At 34.8% G+C, this 18,106-nt stretch overlaps 2 protein-coding genes across 2 annotated transcripts; both read left to right on the top strand.

Annotated features, from left to right (window-relative positions):
• Positions 1–1,084: 1,084 nt before the first annotated feature.
• On the top strand, positions 1,085–13,671 carry LOC146901057 (nicotinate phosphoribosyltransferase 2-like). Its single transcript, XM_085736573.1, has 15 exons — positions 1,085–1,274; positions 2,170–2,317; positions 3,417–3,536; positions 3,631–3,765; positions 3,853–3,914; positions 4,678–4,753; positions 4,913–5,014; positions 8,942–9,049; positions 9,643–9,701; positions 10,438–10,612; positions 11,740–11,874; positions 11,961–12,059; positions 12,603–12,711; positions 13,134–13,246; positions 13,347–13,671. Exons 1-15 carry the CDS (start codon positions 1,117–1,119, stop codon positions 13,422–13,424), a joined length of 1,677 nt encoding a protein of 558 aa, XP_085592699.1. The 5' UTR covers positions 1,085–1,116; the 3' UTR covers positions 13,425–13,671.
• A 2,136-nt stretch (positions 13,672–15,807) lies between these two features.
• Positions 15,808–17,800, top strand: LOC146901056 (uncharacterized). The gene is made up of 3 exons (XM_085735538.1): positions 15,808–16,521; positions 17,041–17,226; positions 17,310–17,800. The coding sequence occupies exons 1-3, from the start codon at positions 16,003–16,005 to the stop codon at positions 17,595–17,597; spliced, it is 993 nt and encodes a 330-aa protein (XP_085591664.1). The 5' UTR covers positions 15,808–16,002; the 3' UTR covers positions 17,598–17,800.
• Positions 17,801–18,106: the final 306 nt, after the last annotated feature.

Genomic DNA, 18,106 nt, shown 5'->3' with positions numbered 1-18,106 from the left:
CAAAAAATCTTTCATTCATTCTCAAATATAAAAGAAAAACCACCATGTGTTTCTTTCATTCATTCTCCAATATGACTCAGTTTCATGAATTTCTTAAAATAAACACAATGAGATGGGTATTCTGAAAAACAATAAAAGATGAAATTGTGTATGAACTACCCCTTTATTCCCATGGTGCTGTTACGCTTGTGTATGATCTCCAATTCCTTCAACAATATCAGAATCGAAATAAGAATCAATTAGAATGGAAAATGGTACATAACAATGTAACATAGCAGTGGTAATGGCAAGAAAAGAAGAACAAACTTTGCATTCATGAGGGGAGAGGAGGTTAAAGATGAAGAGGCGTGGGTGTTGTTGGGTTTGAGGTTACTATTACACAAGTTGATTTTGATTCATTTAGCACCGTGGGAATAAAAGGGTAGTTCATACACAATTTCATCTTTTATTTTTTTGATTGTTTTTTATTTTTATTTTTCATGTTTCCATTTTGCTTGCCTATGAATCTGAATACTAGATTTTGTTATGTTTTTTTCCTTTTTCTGAAATGATCATATATGAAGTTGTTGTTGATTGAGTTTAATGGGTATCTTTGCCATGGATTGAATGTTGTTAAATGGGTTAAGTAAGGTTGCTGCAAGTGGTGAGAGAGACATGGAAGAGAGTGAAAAAATATTGTGGTGAGTGTCTATGATAATATCATGGTCTATATTTGATCCAATGGTAAAAAAAAACTTTCCCATGATGGGAAACAATTCTCCTTTCCCATACTAAACCTCACCCTTAATATGACTAGATCAAAAATTTTAGACTCAAACTTTGACCCTTAGCATGTTTCAATATCCCTACCAACCGAACTATAATACATGAAAATCATAAACTGGATTTAAGAAAAAAAATAGTATTTGATGAATTCATAGTTGAAAGAATAAGCAACTAAGTCATAGTCTTGGTCTTATAGTCTTGTGTTATTTTTCTTGGAAAATACCTTATGGTATCTTTGTCCAGCCCTGATTATTAAGCGTCACGCTCACGCTTGTGACTCAATCCTTATAAATAAAAGCGCCAACAACAACTTGAAACTATCACCAACACAAAAACACCAAAACACACACGATGGAAGCAGCGATGAACAACAACAACAACGAACGAACTTCGAATGGTTCCATTCATGGACCTACGAATCCTATGGTCACACCTCTTCTCAATGATCTCTATCAATTCACCATGGCTTATGCTTATTGGAAAGCTAATAAGCATCAAGAACGTGCTGTGTTAGTATTCCTTTCTTCATTTTTACCGAATTTTGAAATTGAATTTATATTTTTTGTGGTTTTCTTTGTTGTTTGATGTTTAGTTTTAGAGTTTTTATGGTTTTGATTTTTGCTGAATTGAGTGATTTTTTTTTTTTTTTGTGTTTTTCGCTGGTTTTGTTTCATTTAGGATTTTAGGGACCCACGTCTGTTGCCCTTGACTGTGTAAGCTTCAGACCTTGGAGTGTACTCCTTTTACGGTCTCAAGTTTGAATTCTCTCGGATGCCAATTTATGTGGGCTAATCCATATAAAGCTCGCTGTGACTTTAGGCTCATTAATAACGGATGAACTTATAATGGATAGTTGATAAGTTAGCTTATAACTTATAATAAGCTAGCTGATTGAATTTGTAGTGTTCGGTAAAATTAGTGGTTGAACTAGCATAAAAATATGAAATGACATTAAAAAATATATATATTTAATTATACTTAATTTTTTTCAATTAAGATTATAGGGGTAAAATTGAGATAAAAGATGATAAGTTTTAAGCTATATGCTTCTTGAATTAACTTGTAAAAAACGCTATACACTAGTAAAAAAATAAGCTATAAGCTTGTGAGAAAGTGACGGTTACCTAACGGGTCTTTTCTAGTCAAAGGAGCTTATAAGACATGAGATATAAGCTTAAGCTCAAAAAAGTGCCTTGCCAAACCGACTTTTAATGGCCCCACTACTGGACGGTGGGATTGGTGCCGATATTAGTCGGTCCTTGGACTGGATATGGATTTTTTTTTTTTAAAAGGATTTTAGGGCTAGTGTTGATACGATTTGTTGTGGTTCAATCATGGCTCTACATGTTGATATGTTTGTGATTGTGAGAAGATTGAGTTGTGAATTTGTAATTTGCTTTTCAGATTTGATTTGTATTTTCGGAAGAATCCTTTTGGTGGAGAGTATACTGTGTTTTCTGGATTGGAAGAATGCATAAGGTTCATAGCTAATTTCAAACTCACCGAGGATGAGATTGATTTTGTTAGGCAAAGTTTGTCTCCTTCCTGTGAGGTAAACTAAATTGTGTTCCTCGTCGCCCTTGCTATTGCATCATTGTTTAGTTATGGTCATGATTATTTATGCTGATTGAAATTTGGGGGAAGGATTGGAGTTTTTTAGTATTATGAATTCAGGTGTGACACTGACAAATTTTCAATAATAGGAAATTATTGGGGTGCCTATTATGGATTATAAACAAAGTGATTTTGATACTCAATGATTTTGGATGTAGATATTTTACCCTTGCTCACTTTTTGAATGAGATACGTGCATCCATAACTATTTCAAGTATAAAAATCATTTTTTTAACAATGACTTTTGAGAAAAGCTTTGACACAAACAATAACTAAACATCAAAAACCATTTTCTTATAATCTTAAACAAACAGACCGTGTGTGACAATAAAGAAAGCTGAAATTAGATAACTGTAAATGAGATGGGGGATAGAAACTAGCGATACATGGATCAGTTTTTTTTAATAGCGGTGCTACAACGCTATAGCGTAGTGGAATTTGAACAAACCTCTATTGCTCCATGATAAGGTATTTGGTTCAAAATGTTGTCGAATAATGGCTACAGGGGCGCTGTAGCACCATTGCGCAGCAGAATTTCAACAAACTGTTATTTTCCGCAATCTGTGACTGACAACACTTACATGGATTACAAATGTTTACTGTCGGGAAACCTTGCCAAGATACACGTCCTTATTAAAACTGCAGTTTGTTTCCTGTTCTTGAGACAAAGATATGCTTGTTAAGTTGTAAACAACCTCAGATGTAGAAGTTGCTTTATATTTATTTTTATACTTCTTCAAAAAAACAAAATTTATTATACTGTGTTAGCATGTTCAACTAGGCGTCCCTGAAAACTTTAAAAATTTAAGCGACGGATATAAAGAGTCAAGAAACTTTGTTCAAAGGGAATTGTCTTCTTTATACATTTTTGTTGCCTATTTCCTTTTAAATAACTTTGTACCAAGTGGAGACATGAGATAGTGTGGTTGATAACTTGCTTTGCTGTGATTATGTGGAAAGAATCATGCTGCTGACATTATTTGAAGATTCTCCTTTCAAAATATTTTTACTTATCAATAATGATCAATTAAATTTAGGATGCATTCTTTGACTATCTTAGAGGACTTGACTGCTCTGATGTTGAGGTGTATGCTATTCCCGAGGGGACAGTTGTTTTTCCTAAGATACCCTTGCTTAGAGTTGAAGGTCCGGTTGCTGTGAGTACTTTCCGCCATTAATACCCTCTTTTAATGTTGATTTGTTTCAAAGATTACCTACTTCATTCATTAATACAACTGTGATATTGTTCAGGCTGTTCAATTGCTGGAGACTCCCTTTGTGAATCTAATTAATTTTGCATCATTAGTTTCTACAAATGCTGCAAGGCATCGCAAAGTTGCTGGAAAATCCAAAACTTTACTTGAGTTTGGACTACGAAGGGCTCAGGTTACAGTCTTTTAAAATATTTTTTTATGGGTAAATTAGGTACCGACCTTTAATATTCATCAAAAGAAACTCTCATGTTGAATGTAGGGGCCTGATGGTGGAGTTTCAGCGTCAAAGTATTGTTATATTGGTGGATTTGACGCAACAAGGTATTAGCAACTAAACTAACTTATTTACTGTTGATCTAGATGCAGGACATAGTTTGACGCTGAAAGTATTGTTACATTGATGAAATGGCATGTAATTCTACTTTTCACGACTCCAGTGTAACTCCTGTTAGCATGTACATTGTAACTGAATCTGGTAAAAATGACTCCCACACGCTAGACTTCTTGGCTTTGGTTCGAGTAATTGCGGTAAATCCGTGATCACCGATGAAAAGTTTGCAGTACAGACAGTAGAGCTAAGGGTGCATTTGTTTCAACTTTAAAAAAAAAAAAGATTGTGTTAAAAAAATCTAGAGATTTTTTTGTTGAGCTTTTTAAAAAATCTGAAGCTATTCCTGTTTGTTTACTACCCGTAAAAATCACTTGTTTTTAAAACCTTCAAATATGTTAACCTGCTTGTTTTTGAAGTAGATTTTTATCTTAAAAAAAGATAAAACAAATACACCCTAAATCAGTTCAAGTGGCATCTCTTACATAGTCCCATTTTTTGTCTAATAAATAGTGCTGTCCGTTTGCAAGAATAAATCAAAATTGATTTTGAGAAAGAAATGTGAAGTAGGAGGGTAATTGAATGTGGGAAAGGATTAGAAGTAAACAATAATTACCAAATTATAACGACATTATTCTTATTTTTCGGAGGGAGGGACTGATTGCATTGAATTTTGATTTATGAATTTTAAATTCTCACATTGCTTTTGTGTAGTTTCGATCTTTCTTAACTTGCCTTTTTCATGTCTGCCAATAGCAATGTTGCAGCGGGGAAGTTATTTGGAATCCCGCTTCGTGGTACACATTCCCATGCTTTCGTTAGCTCATATATGGTGTGTACCCTATTCACTGAAATTCATTACATGTTTGGTCAATTTTTATGAAGAGAATTTCGTTGTTAATATTATTGTACTTTTTATGACTTGAGGTACTTTTTGTTATGTTTCCTCTGTTATATGTATCCTTTACTTTGTCTATCTTATGATTTGCAGAGCCTTGATGAGATTACCGACAGGTCACTTCGTAGAAAAGATGGTTCAAGTACATGTGAAGATTTTGTTAGTCTGGTTCAAACATGGCTGAGCAAAATTCAGGTGCTAGGATATATAAGCATTTACATCTTTAAGCCATGTTTGAGTTGATGGAAATTGATAGGATGAAGTGATATGGAATGAATTTATAAAGTTTTCCTTGTTTGAGTTGTTTGAAATATGATAAAATGAAGTGGAATATAATAGAACATGTTCCATCTTATTCATCCAATACTCTTCCCTTTCTTTCCTTCCAATTTGGGCTTCTTGCCTTTCAAATTTGGCAGAATCAGAAGCCACTGGGGTTGGCCTGCTAGTGTCGGCTTGAGACCTTGGAGTGTGCTCCTCTATAGGTCTCAGGTTCGTTTCCCACCGGTGCCAATTTCGGTGGGCTAGTCCATATAGGGCTTTGCTCTAGCATTAAACGGGGCCCCACAAGTGAACGGTGGGATTGGACCCCAAATTAGTCAAGTCCGTGGGCCGGATACCGAGTTTTCAAACAAAAAAAAGGGCAGAATCGGATAGAACAAATTTTATCTATTCCATCACCTACATATCCAAACAATCATATGGGAAACTTTTTCCATTAAATTCCACCAAGCATTAGATATTCAAACACAGTCTTATTGTCACTTTTTTTTATGGCTCTTAACTGCCTCCTGTTTTTTTCTTTTTATGGTGTTTGTGTCAGGTGCCATCCTTATGCAAGAGCCCATTGATGTACATTAGAATATTAATTTAGGATAATTATTTTATTTTGTTATTTGAGATTGTGTTATCTTTTCTTACTTTTAAGAGTCTTAACAAGTTACTTTAATCTTGCTTTACTATGTGGATATTAGGACACTTTTATCTTTTAATGTTTTTTTACATAGGAAATGATTTTTAATTTAAGAAAACGTGAAGTTTTTTTAAGAATATGTTCTAATCAAGGTTTATGATAGGAACCTGAAAGGTTGAAGTGGGTTCAGGGGTGGAGAGTTAAAGTTAGTCAATAAGGTGGCACTAATTGTCATGTGAATGGGGAGATGAAAGGGGAATTAAATCATCCATTCAGAATTATTTAATAAGGTGACATTGATTGTCATGTTAATGGGATTATAAAAGAGAGGAAAGGGGGGAGTGAATCAGGCATTGAGAATTATTGTTAAGTATTTGTTAGGAGAGTTTCTCTCTGGTCTAGGAGCTTAGCTCTGGTAGGAGTTCTCTGAACTCTGGTTTGTCATTTCTTTTTCTGTTTTATCACCATTGTAGAGCCCTTAAGCTCATCCACTTACATTCAATAATACAATTTCCTTATATTGAATTTCGGGGTTCTATCAATGGTCCGACCTACCGGATTATCGAGAGGAGCTAGTGACGATCTGAAAATGTCCAAACGTCTCGATCTGTGGGAATTGGAGGCGCTGGAAAATGTTTGGAATCAAGCATTTGAGAAATTTAGCAAATCTGTGTTTACAGAGTTTGCTAAATTGCGAGAAGGTGTTCGCTCACTCTTTTCCATTGAAGATTCGGTTTCTGGGTCTCAGATGGTGATAAAGAAGAATGAAACAGATCACGATGGAATTGGGTTTGATGTTCAAACTCTCTGTACTGTTGTGGCAAGAACCGAAGGAATGGCCGTGTCTGGTTCGTACATCGCAACATCGATGCCAGAGAAGATAAAAGTCATGAACCACGTTTTACAGCCAGGAGCAGAAGTATTAACGAAGAATACAACAAAACAAGACGAAGGAGGTTCAGTTGTAACTTTGGGGATGAAGAAGGCATCACGAAATCCGACTCTGCTGAAGGAGGAGGAAAGATTGCGAAAGAGGCAAGTGATGCGTCTTTCTGTTACAATCACACCACCACCAAAACCACCAGATGTTGAACCGCCACCAACAGCGGCCGGGATGCCGTCAATAGTGATTGCCGTCAAAGACTCTCTTTGTGTGAAGAAATTTAAAGATCTGGTGTGGATGAGAAAGAAATCCAAAGGGGTAAAAGGGTCAATTTATGAGTCGAGTATCTTCCTTAACCTAGTGGGTCAGGCCCAAACTATTAATTTGTTGGAAGATGATTTTAGAATATGGGCTGAAATAGAGATAAAGGAGCTAGTCCAATGGGAGACATGGAAGAAGGTACACGTGCATAGTTTTTGCTTGAATGCTCATGCATTCAAAGTCCTTAGAAGAGGTTTTGAAATTGGGGACAATGTAGCTGCATTAATTTCAGAACCACTCCAAATTCTTGATAATGAAGAATTTGGTATAAAAGTTGGACATCATGGAAGCCCTGTTATGAGTAGTCACTTGGCCAGTACCATCGTAGTGACCAGTGGTGGGTTTGAAATCCCTTGGCATGTACCAAGTGGTGATGTTGGCAATGGAAATGGAAAATTGATAACATATGATTGGATTACCACATTACTACCAGTGTATATGAAGACATGTGACCAAGGATTGGTGAAAAGTACAAGTTTAGCTCTTGATATTCATAATATGGTGCAAAATGTTTCTATATTGGCATATCAAAATCATTCAGTAAAGATACACGCTATGGAGTTGTTAAGTTGTAACCGAGGTTTCAATTATTTTTATCTTGAGGGATTGTTTGATGTAGTCAATGTGAAAATGATGTCATTGTATTCATCAGTTCTGATCAAACCACGGCAACCAAGGAAATTCAATACTCCTTTTGTAGTGGCTGATCATGGATGTTGCTGCAGAATTTTTACCACTTTCTACAGGTTGCTTAACTTTGTATATGATAGGGGAAAGATCTGGGTGCAGCTGCTGTCCAACTTTAGTGTGCAGAGCAAACCACTTCCTATTTGTCTCAACTAAATTAAAAGACCTCCTCGCATTAAGAAGAGTAATGGAAACAACTTCCAACCTTGAGGACAAGGTTATTATAAGAGGGTGGCATTGATAGGAACCTGAAAGGTTGAAGTGGGTTCAGGGGTGGAGAGTTAAAGTTAGTCAATAAGGTGGCACTAATTGTCATGTGAATGGGGAGATGAAAGGGGAATTAAATCATCCATTCAGAATTATTTAATAAGGTGACATTGATTGTCATGTTAATGGGATTATAAAAGAGAGGAAAGGGGGGAGTGAATCAGGCCTTGAGAATTATTGTTAAGTATTTGTTAGGAGAGTTTCTCTCTGGTCTAGGAGCTTAGCTCTGGTAGGAGTTCTCTGAACTCTGGTTTGTCATTTCTTTTTCTGTTTTATCACCATTGTAGAGCCCTTAAGCTCATCCACTTACATTCAATAATACAATTTCCTTATATTGAATTTCGGGGTTCTATCAGTTTATCTAGAATTTCAATATATTTGTGGGTATAAAATGCTCTTTAGGTTCATTTTGTAAATAGTCTTTTAATGATATATTATATATATATATTCTTTCTCCTGTTTAGAGTGTATTTGAATTGAGTCGGAGGAGTACTTCACACCCGAGAGAATATCTTAGATCTTTTTGGTATTAACTATGTTTTTGGACCTTTTATAAATAAGCAAATTTTGGTTTTAATTCTTGTAAACAAAATTTCTTTGGTTTCCATCCTTCCAAAATATTGAATTACTATTTTAATCCTTGTAAAATGATTGAACTTCGGTTTTGTTCCCTAAAAAAATATTCCTTGGATTTTACTCTATAAAAGGGGGAGCCTTGGCGCAACGGTAAAAGGTCACAGGTTCAAGTCCTGGAAACAGCCTCTTGTGTAAAAAACCATGGTAAGGCTGTGTGCAATACACCAAAATGGTGGGACCACCTCCCGGACTTCTGTGGTCCACTATGCGGGAGCTTTAGGCATGCCCTTTTTTTACCCTATAAAATCCGAAACTATTTTGGGTCTCTAACAAGCATTTTAGGTTTTAGGGGAGTCACACACTAACATCACACAATTATTATTGAATATCATTGGAGATGGATGCATGACCTTTTGTGGACTCATCAATGATGGATTTATCAGTGGAAATTCTAATCAGTGTGCCCACTTTGCAGTTGTTAAATGGTGTTTTTGGTGAGACCAATCAAAGTGAGTTGGCAGCATTCATATCTTATGCATTCGCATTTCCTGACAACTTTCTTGCCCTTGTAGACACATATGATGTAAGTACTTTCTTTACCAGCTTTCCATTTCTTAAATAGCCATCATTCATGCATAATCTTAAAATCATTTTAACTAGAAATGGAAAATGCTTGTGGGTAAATCTTAATTATGTCTCCTATATGACTTTTGTGAGCATGTTTTCGTTTTCTTAGAAAGATGTTATACTTCTGTCCCCCTTTCCGCAAGTGTGATCTCAATTTCAACCACTAACAATATAATTGATAAGTATTAGAAACTAAGAATGGATGGGATACATTATTGTGGCGTATACAAAAGATAGGGGAACGACGTATCTGGGAAGATGAGTGAATGGTTGTGCACTTAAATATGTGTGTTTAGGTATCGATAGGTACTCTCTGAATTCTGCCTGCCTGCCAATTGTTATATCTTACATCCTGATGCTGAAAATATTAATTATCCAATTGCAAAAACTGCTATTTCCATTTATTATGCCATCTGTCCAGTTTGTGGATAATTTGTTTGATGACGAGTGCCGAAGTTTCTACCCTTTTTTTGGGTTCATTGATTCATTCCTTCCCCTACTTTGGTTTTGCTATTTCATTAGATGATTGCATTTTGCATTTGTTGACAGGTAATGAGAAGTGGAATCCCCAACTTCTGTGCAGTTGCATTAGCTCTTGGTGATTTAGGGTATGTCAGAAAGTTCCTGTTATTATTATCAGTTGATTAGATGCTTTACATGACCATGGATTTTTGTTGTGTTCATTTTCCAGTTGATAACTGGGATACGAAGTGTTGGGTTCTTTTCTCTTTTTACAAATGGGTGAAAAGTGACAAGCTGTTGTAATATTGACATAGATCTGGTACAAGGGATTAATGTGATAGGAAGTTAGAAACTGCTAATGGTCTGGAATCTGGATTCAATAGCAAACCCCAATTATGATATTGATTAGGATCTACTTGATGTTGTTATCTGAACTCATTAGGTGCTAGTTGTTTGGTATTTGTAAGGATATAATTGATGTTGTCAATTGCTTCCTCAACTATCAGCTAAGACTCCAAAGAAAAATAAGGTTGCCTATCATAAAGGGCCGGCTTTTCTGTGGACCTTGTCATAGCAAGAGCTTTACAGCATCAAGTTGCACCATTTTTAGTCTATTTTTGCATTTTATTAGTTTTCTTTGTGTAGTCTGCCAGCATTTGTTGCACATTTTCTATATTGAAAAGTATTTATCCATGTTAGATCACGTGTTTTTTATGATGTTTGTTATTTTCAACTTAGTGATTGCTGGAGCCTGTTGTTAATTTACTAGCATGTTATAGCTGATAAGTTAGAAATCCTCGGAATGAAGCATTGTCCATTCACCCTTTTCAAAGAATCATGTCATTTTTTCTTAGCTAACCATAGATATGATGTCCTGTGCAGATACAAAGCAGGTGGCATTAGATTGGATTCTGGTGACCTTGCATATTTGTCTTGTGAAGCCAGGAAGTTCTTTCGCTCCATTGAGAACGAATTCGGGGTGCCTGGATTTGGGAAGTTGATAATCACTGCTAGTAATGATCTCAATGAGGAAACATTAGATGCTTTAAACAAACAGGTAATTCATTGCGAACTGAAACTTGTACATTTGTCTAGTGATTTGCATTATTTCGGCATAACAACTGAGCAATCTCTATGATGATACTTTACTTATGTGTATGCGTGCACTTGTGATTTCAGCACGTCATAAAAATTCCTATAGAGAAGTTATTGCACATGTTTTTGTTGGTTTTTATACTTGGTATAAATTTTAATTGTTGATTTCTTGCATATTCATTTGCATTTATAAATAAACTCCATAAATATATATATATATATATATATATATATATACACACACACACACACACACACATATATATATACATATATATATATACATATATATATAGACATATATATACATATATATAGACATATATATATATACATATATATATAATCTCAAAACCTTGATTTGGTATTAGACGATCTCTTTCCTGCTTTGTAAATTTGTTGGATCTTAAAATGTAAATTACTAGAACTGCTAGGATTGTTATCAAAATATTTTCTTCATCTAAATAAACTAAGTTTATATAGAAGCGGGTAGTTATTAGAGATTTTAAATTTTACTAAATTGACAAACTTTACATGCACGTCAAGATACTAGTGTATAAAAGGAATACAAAACTAACTAAATGCTTATTTTAGTGCACAGGTTTGCGTACAGCTGAAATCTGTCATATCTTTAATGTGTATAACTGCAGTTTTGTGACATACATATATCGTTATTGTTCTCAATGATAGTGAGCAAGTTATTTTCCATGTACGTGTAACATGGTTTCTTACCATGATTGCAATGACAACAATCATTACACTTGAGGAGTCTTGGTTATATCAAATGAGTTTTGGTGCTAAACATGGAAATATTAACATAATTTTACTGGGTGTAGTCACATGTAGTCACAGCACAGCCTTAGTTTCCAATAATAATGTTCTAAGTTACTAATAGAATATATATTAAATCAGGTTATTTTAAATAATCCCATTTCAGTGATTTTTGCTGAAAAATATCTCACCACATCATTATTATAATAAATTGAATGCTGCAATGTCGTATTTTTCTCTTGTTATGTGTGTGTGTGTGGAGGTATAAATTATAATTTCTTGCCATTTCCTTTTGATTGGATTGAATTTTCTCTGCAGGGTCATGAGGTTGATGCCTTCGGAATTGGTACATACCTGGTCACATGTTATGCTCAAGCTGCCTTAGGTGTTGTTTTCAAGCTGGTTGACATCAATAATCAGCCTCGTATCAAACTTTCTGAAGATGTGTCAAAGGTTTGAACATTCTAAATTGGACTTGATAGTTTAATTTAATAATCTGTTTGGACTGGACTTTAATGATTATCTTTTCCTGTATTTAGGTCTCTATTCCATGTAAGAAGCGATCCTATAGGTTGTATGGGAAAGAAGGTTATCCCCTGGTAGACATAATGACTGGAGAAGATGAACCCCCTCCAAAGGTATTGTTTTGCACTATCTTTTTCTTTTTCTTTTTTCCAATGTTTTCTCTTTGTACCCCCTCCTGCGGATGGGGTTGGCAAGTGTCAGTGCTTGTTTTCATCAGCATGCCTGGTGAGGGAAATTTTAGGAAAAACAGTAACGCTTTGGTTAAAGCATGTATTCCTTTTTTTGCTTGGACTTAGCATTGGACTGAAGCAATTATCGTTTGGCATAATGATGATTTGATGAGCTACCTTCAACATTTGTATGAGTTTCTTTGAGGCGGGCTTAATGAAGAAAAACTAATGTGGCCCAGTAATGTATGCAGCTATTGACAGAACTCCAATATTACCGTTTTGAAAAGTTAGACCATGTTCAATTGCTATTCCATATTCTGTTTGATAATATAAACCCAATATTGCCTTGCTTCATTTTCTCATCTTGCACATTCTATTTAAGTTTTCCAGCCTATTGGCTAGCATAATCTTGTTATCAAATGAGTTCAACAGTAGTTTATGAATGTAGGCATAAAATTTACCTGATCCTATTTTATTCATATACAGGTAGGAGAAAGAATCCTATGCCGCCATCCCTTTCAAGAATCCAAGAGAGCGTATGTGGTACCACAGCGTGTTGAGGAGCTTCTAAGGTGTTACTGGCCTGGGAATTTAGGTGAGAACTAACTATAAAAGTAGTGGCAATCATGGAGACTAATAGTAGCTTATTGATAGTAACAACCGAGCTTTGCTTAGGGTAGAGGAAAGTGCTGCATCATTTATAAGGACATCCCATGATTCATCATTAAACAACTATTATAATTTTGCTGTAGCTTTCGAATCTTCTCACGCCCATAAAGAAGGAAAAAAAAATAGTCTCATCTGTAAAGACTACAGTCTCTAAATTTATCACTTCATGAATTCCTACATGAAATGGTTAAATGCTATTATTCACCGAATGATCAAAGTTGCACTTTGAAATGCTACAGTATTTAAAGCAGCTTACCAGAATTTATTGGTAATTCATATATTCAGGAGATGCAGATTATGTCTGTCAGTTTGTACATTTCGTTAGTAACTCACTTTTTTTTTTTGAAGATAAAAAGCTGGAACCTTTACCACCTCTGAAGGAAATTAGAGAGCGATGCATCAATCAACTTGAGCAAATGCGGCCTGACCACATGAGGAAACTTAACCCAACTCCATACAAGGTTAGGAAGTTATAACTTGCTTCAAATAGTACATTTGTTTTCATGTTGAAGTACATTTGTTTTCATGTTGAATGATGTTGAATATTTTCTGTATATGCAGGTTAGTGTGAGTGCAAAATTATATGACTTCATTCATTTCTTGTGGCTCAATGAGGCACCAGTTGGGGAGCTGCAGTAATAACAAGACAAATAAAATTGCATGCCTTGAGAACCCAGTGTACAGGGCAAAAAGGATTTGGATAGAAATTTCTTTTCATACAGTATAGATGTATTATTCGGTATGTTTTGACTGTATATTTAATTTGGAGGAACCAATATTCTTTCAAGGCCTATGGTGCAAATAATCCATCTTTTCCATTGATCGCATTGCTATGTAATAAATATTTGATTATATAATAAACATCACTTGAGATTGACTGTGTCAATGTTACAGTTTTCTTCTAGTTATTGATGCAAGCATTTTTGTACTGAATATAAGTACTTCTGGGCTCTGGCAACTTATGAATCATGTATAGTATCTTTAAAATTTCTAGCGTGAAAAGAAAATTATTTTAAACGCCAAGTACCATGCAAAATGCTCATGGATATATCATCTCTGGAACGTTTGGGTTCACCATGTTTTCTGCGATACAGATCATGGTTTTCGATGGTGTAGCCTATGTAAAATGCTATAATTAACATAGTATGCATTGATATATATACATATTATTTGCTAAGGAATTCTCTGCTTACAACTGAAAAAAAAATGTAACTCTTTCAAAAACTTAGAGCTCATTTAAAGATTATTTCTATCAAATCAAAATACGCAAAACAACCTTCGAGAAGTTAAAGTGCATTTAAGAATTGCTTCTCAAATGGTGATATATAAGTCATCATGAATTAATAAGTTGAGAACCGAAGGTTATAGAAGTTAAAGTGCATTTAAGAATTGCTTCTCAAATGGTGATATATAAGTCATCATGAATTAATAAGTTGAGAACCGAAGGTTATAGATTGTTCATACACTTGTATTATGTGCAAAAAACGACTCGAAATCCACTCGGCACATTTTTCTTGTTTGTGTTTGTAAGCATTTGCTTGTTGCAGGAAATCAAAATTACGGCATATTATGGAGCTTATTATGCTAGAAGCTAATGGTTTTGAAGACATTCTTAGTCATATCTAGGGTGTTTTAACAACGGACCAGTTGCATTACTTTTCTGTTATAGAGTGGAACATTGGGAAGAAAGGGAATCTAGCTCTAGGGGAGGAAACAAGGGACACAACTAATCGTGTGTTGGCTCGCGATCCACAACTTCCGGCTGAGTGGAGAACTGCTCATGGTCAAGACTGTCATGGAGTTTCGCAGCACCACCAGCAGTGTATGGCACAGTGGACTGCTCCAACAGATGAATATGTGAAATGCAATCATGAAGCATTAACTTTTAATGATGTGGGATGTGTTGGTATCGGTTTCTGCCACAAAATTTTGCTGGAGAAGTGCTGACAGCCATTACAAGGATTGGAAAAAAAAAATGGAACTTCAAACCAGTTGAAGGAGAGGCTTGGAGTCTCATCCAAGCAATCAGTGGATAGCTTCCTTCAGCCTCAATCTCACATGTTATTTTTTAGATGAATTGCAAGCAAGTAGTTAATGATGTACTTAATGCTAAGTTTAAGTTAAATTATACAGAATATTGACTTTTAGTAAATGCATGTGGATCCATATTAGATTTGTGCACGACTGGTAAATGTTCACTCTCTTCCTAGAGCATCATCTCTTTAATCATTATAAATAAAATTCTCCGAGTTCGTCTGAGTGAAAAAACTTAACAGATTCGAGTTGTTCACTGCTCAAACTTTTCTTTTTTTGACACATTTCACTGCTCAAACTTGATGACAAAAGACTTGCACTTAGACCGATGTAAAATTCTTGATTCAAGGAGTTATTTTCACGGGTTGCCATCTATGAATGCAAGTCAATTTATTGATTAGAAATGCATAAATTTGTTTGTTGCCGACAAGTACCACTAATAAATTTCTTTCTATATATATTCATTAAACTAAGTGTAAACTTATTATAGTAACAAATATCAAACAAAATTAATACGAAATCAATGAACATACAAAAATATTTTCTCTTTGCCAATTTTTTTTTTTATTTTCTCTATCCAAAATTGTAGATCGATTAGGGAAAAAATCTGTAGTAAATTATAAGTCGTTTTACAATACTAATGAAACACTGCCGTTATTTTTTATATTATATTCTCTATTATATTTTTTTTTTTTCAATTCATTGATTTATATTTCATATACCGTTAATGAAGGATAATTTTGTAAAATAACATAGTTTTCCATTTTAATATAAAATCAATTACTTTTTAAATTTATATGAAATTGTCGAATCGATTTATAATTTGAGACGGATGGTTAGGGTAATAATGACAATTCTAAAACTTAGTAATCAAATTATCATTATCAGTAAATATCCCTTAAAAAAAAAACTTAGTAATAAAATTGGTGTATCTGACAAAGTCCAAGTTCCTTTGGTAGTATTAATTACTCACCACGATCTAAAGCTTAGTAAACAGTAAACAAAGCTAAAAAAATGGAAAATTAATATATTCACCACTAGCTGTCCTTGCATGCCCCAACACTTACGCTATGCAGATTCTTCTGCATCCACTCACTCATCAAACATGATATTGATACACCAATTACACTAACAATAACTCTTCTCTTTCTCTCTTTTTCCAACCTCAAACTTCACATCAACAATGAAACCAGAAAACAACAACAACAACATTACAATGTTAGCCAAGACAGACTCCGAGGTAAGCAGCCTAACACAATCCTCACCGACAAGATCACGTGATGGGCTTCGTGCAGTTTACTACGTACAAAGCCCATCACGTGACTCTTCCAACGACGGTGAGAAAACAACAAACTCCTTTAACTCAAGCCCACTTCAAAGCCCGTTGGGATCTCCTCCTCATTCTCATTCCAACTCATCGTTGGGCCCACATTCACGTGAATCTTCCTCCACGAGATACTCTGCCTCACGTAAGAGCAGTCAAGCTTCCCATAACAGGAAAGGTAATTGGCGTCCTTGGAAGGATCAGTTTAATGCCATTGAAGAAGAAGGGCTTCTTGATGATGATGATGATGCAGATCGTGGATTCCCTAGGAGATGCTATTTTCCTGCTTTTGTTGTTTGTTTCTTTGTTCTCTTCACTGTTTTCTCTCTCATTCTTTGGGCTGCAAGTCGCCCTCAAAAACCTGCCATTTTTCTCAAGGTATTTCTCCATCATTTCTAATTTCAGTGTAGGTTTTAGTGCATCTTTAGATTCACAAAATGACATGGTAATTTTGTTATAATGTGTAGAGTTTCTGAAAATAGTAGTAATAACTCTGATTTTGTCAAATACACCATCAATCTCTTTGTCCCGGGGTGTCTATGTCAGATAATGACACTTCTGAGTACATTGAATTATGTTATTTTCTTAAAATTTTATTGGTGTTGATGTGTTAGTATTGTGTCCGATGTCCGTGCTTCATTACTGTCAATTCCAAATATGCATTCAAATAAAAGTTGTCACACTTGTTATTTGGATGTGACATCTAATTTTTTGATGTCAATATAGAACCACATTGTGACTATAATTAAAAGATAAATCTGTATTTGAAGTGGGCTTTTAAGATAGTAATGCATTTAATACCATGGTTTTCCATATAATGTTGATTTTTCAATTATTAGTTGATATTCATCCTTTTTATTTAATTTTTCTTTTGTTTTGTGTATGTATGTTTGGCAGAGTATAACATTTGATAGATTTATTATTCAAGCGGGTGCGGATTTGTCAGGAGTTGCCACTAGCATGGTGTCCATGAATTCCACTGTGAAAATGACATTTAGAAACACTGCAACATTTTTTGGGGTCCATGTTGCATCAACTCCATTAGATCTCAATTATTACCAACTTACACTAGCAACTGGAAATGTAAGTGTAACTCTACTATACACATGCAATTTATCAAATTAATTAATCATGTATTATATTATATGGTCATTATATTTGTGCAGATGCCTAAGTTTTATCAATCAAGAAAAAGTCAAAGATCTATTAAAGTGATGGTAAAAGGAAGTCATATTCCACTATATGGAGGGGGAGCAAGATTGAACACTATCAATGGTTCACCGGTTGAACCGGTACCATTGACATTGAATATTATGGTGAGGTCAAAAGCTTATGTATTAGGGGCATTGGTGAAGCCAAGATTCAACAAGAAAATTGAGTGTGCATTGATTATGGATCCGAAGAAAATGAGTAAGCCTATTCGACTTACCAACAAGTGTACGTATGAGTTATAGACTCGATCATACCATACGTGGAAGTAATAAATGAGAAACTATAGAGTAATAATTTATGTAGTAATTTAAAGGGGTTTGAGTATTTATTTACTTGACTAGATTCGCACATGAGTTTTCTTTGGCTTCACTCTGTCAGAAATGCTTTTGTTTTGTCTTGTTACACGAAATTTGAAGGAAATTGCCCAAAAGTGTAATTTTGATTTTGTCGGTGGTTCTATTTCAACTTTAAATAGGCAAATGCACTTGGTCTACAAATTTTTTCCCAAATTCACTTGTCGGTGTTATTTTTTATTTTTTTTTATTTTTAATGTAATGTTGGGACAAAATTTCCACCGCCGCATTTTAGTGACTAATCTCCGTTGAGGAACATATAGGGCACACAAAGTGTGTTCTCCTCTTTCGACCGGATCTTTTTCATACATAAGGAACTCAAGCCTTTACCACTTAAACCAATCCACATGCATAAGGAATTCAAGTCTTCACCACTTAAACCAATCCAACGTTTGTAA

The sequence above is a fragment of the Medicago sativa genome, chromosome 8 (assembly GCF_051527215.1).
Source record: "Medicago sativa cultivar Bolivia chromosome 8, Bolivia_mono, whole genome shotgun sequence".
Classification (NCBI taxonomy): domain Eukaryota; kingdom Viridiplantae; phylum Streptophyta; class Magnoliopsida; order Fabales; family Fabaceae; genus Medicago; species Medicago sativa.
The sequence above is the reverse complement of the archived record's forward strand: the minus strand, read 5'-3'. Positions and strand labels throughout refer to the sequence as shown.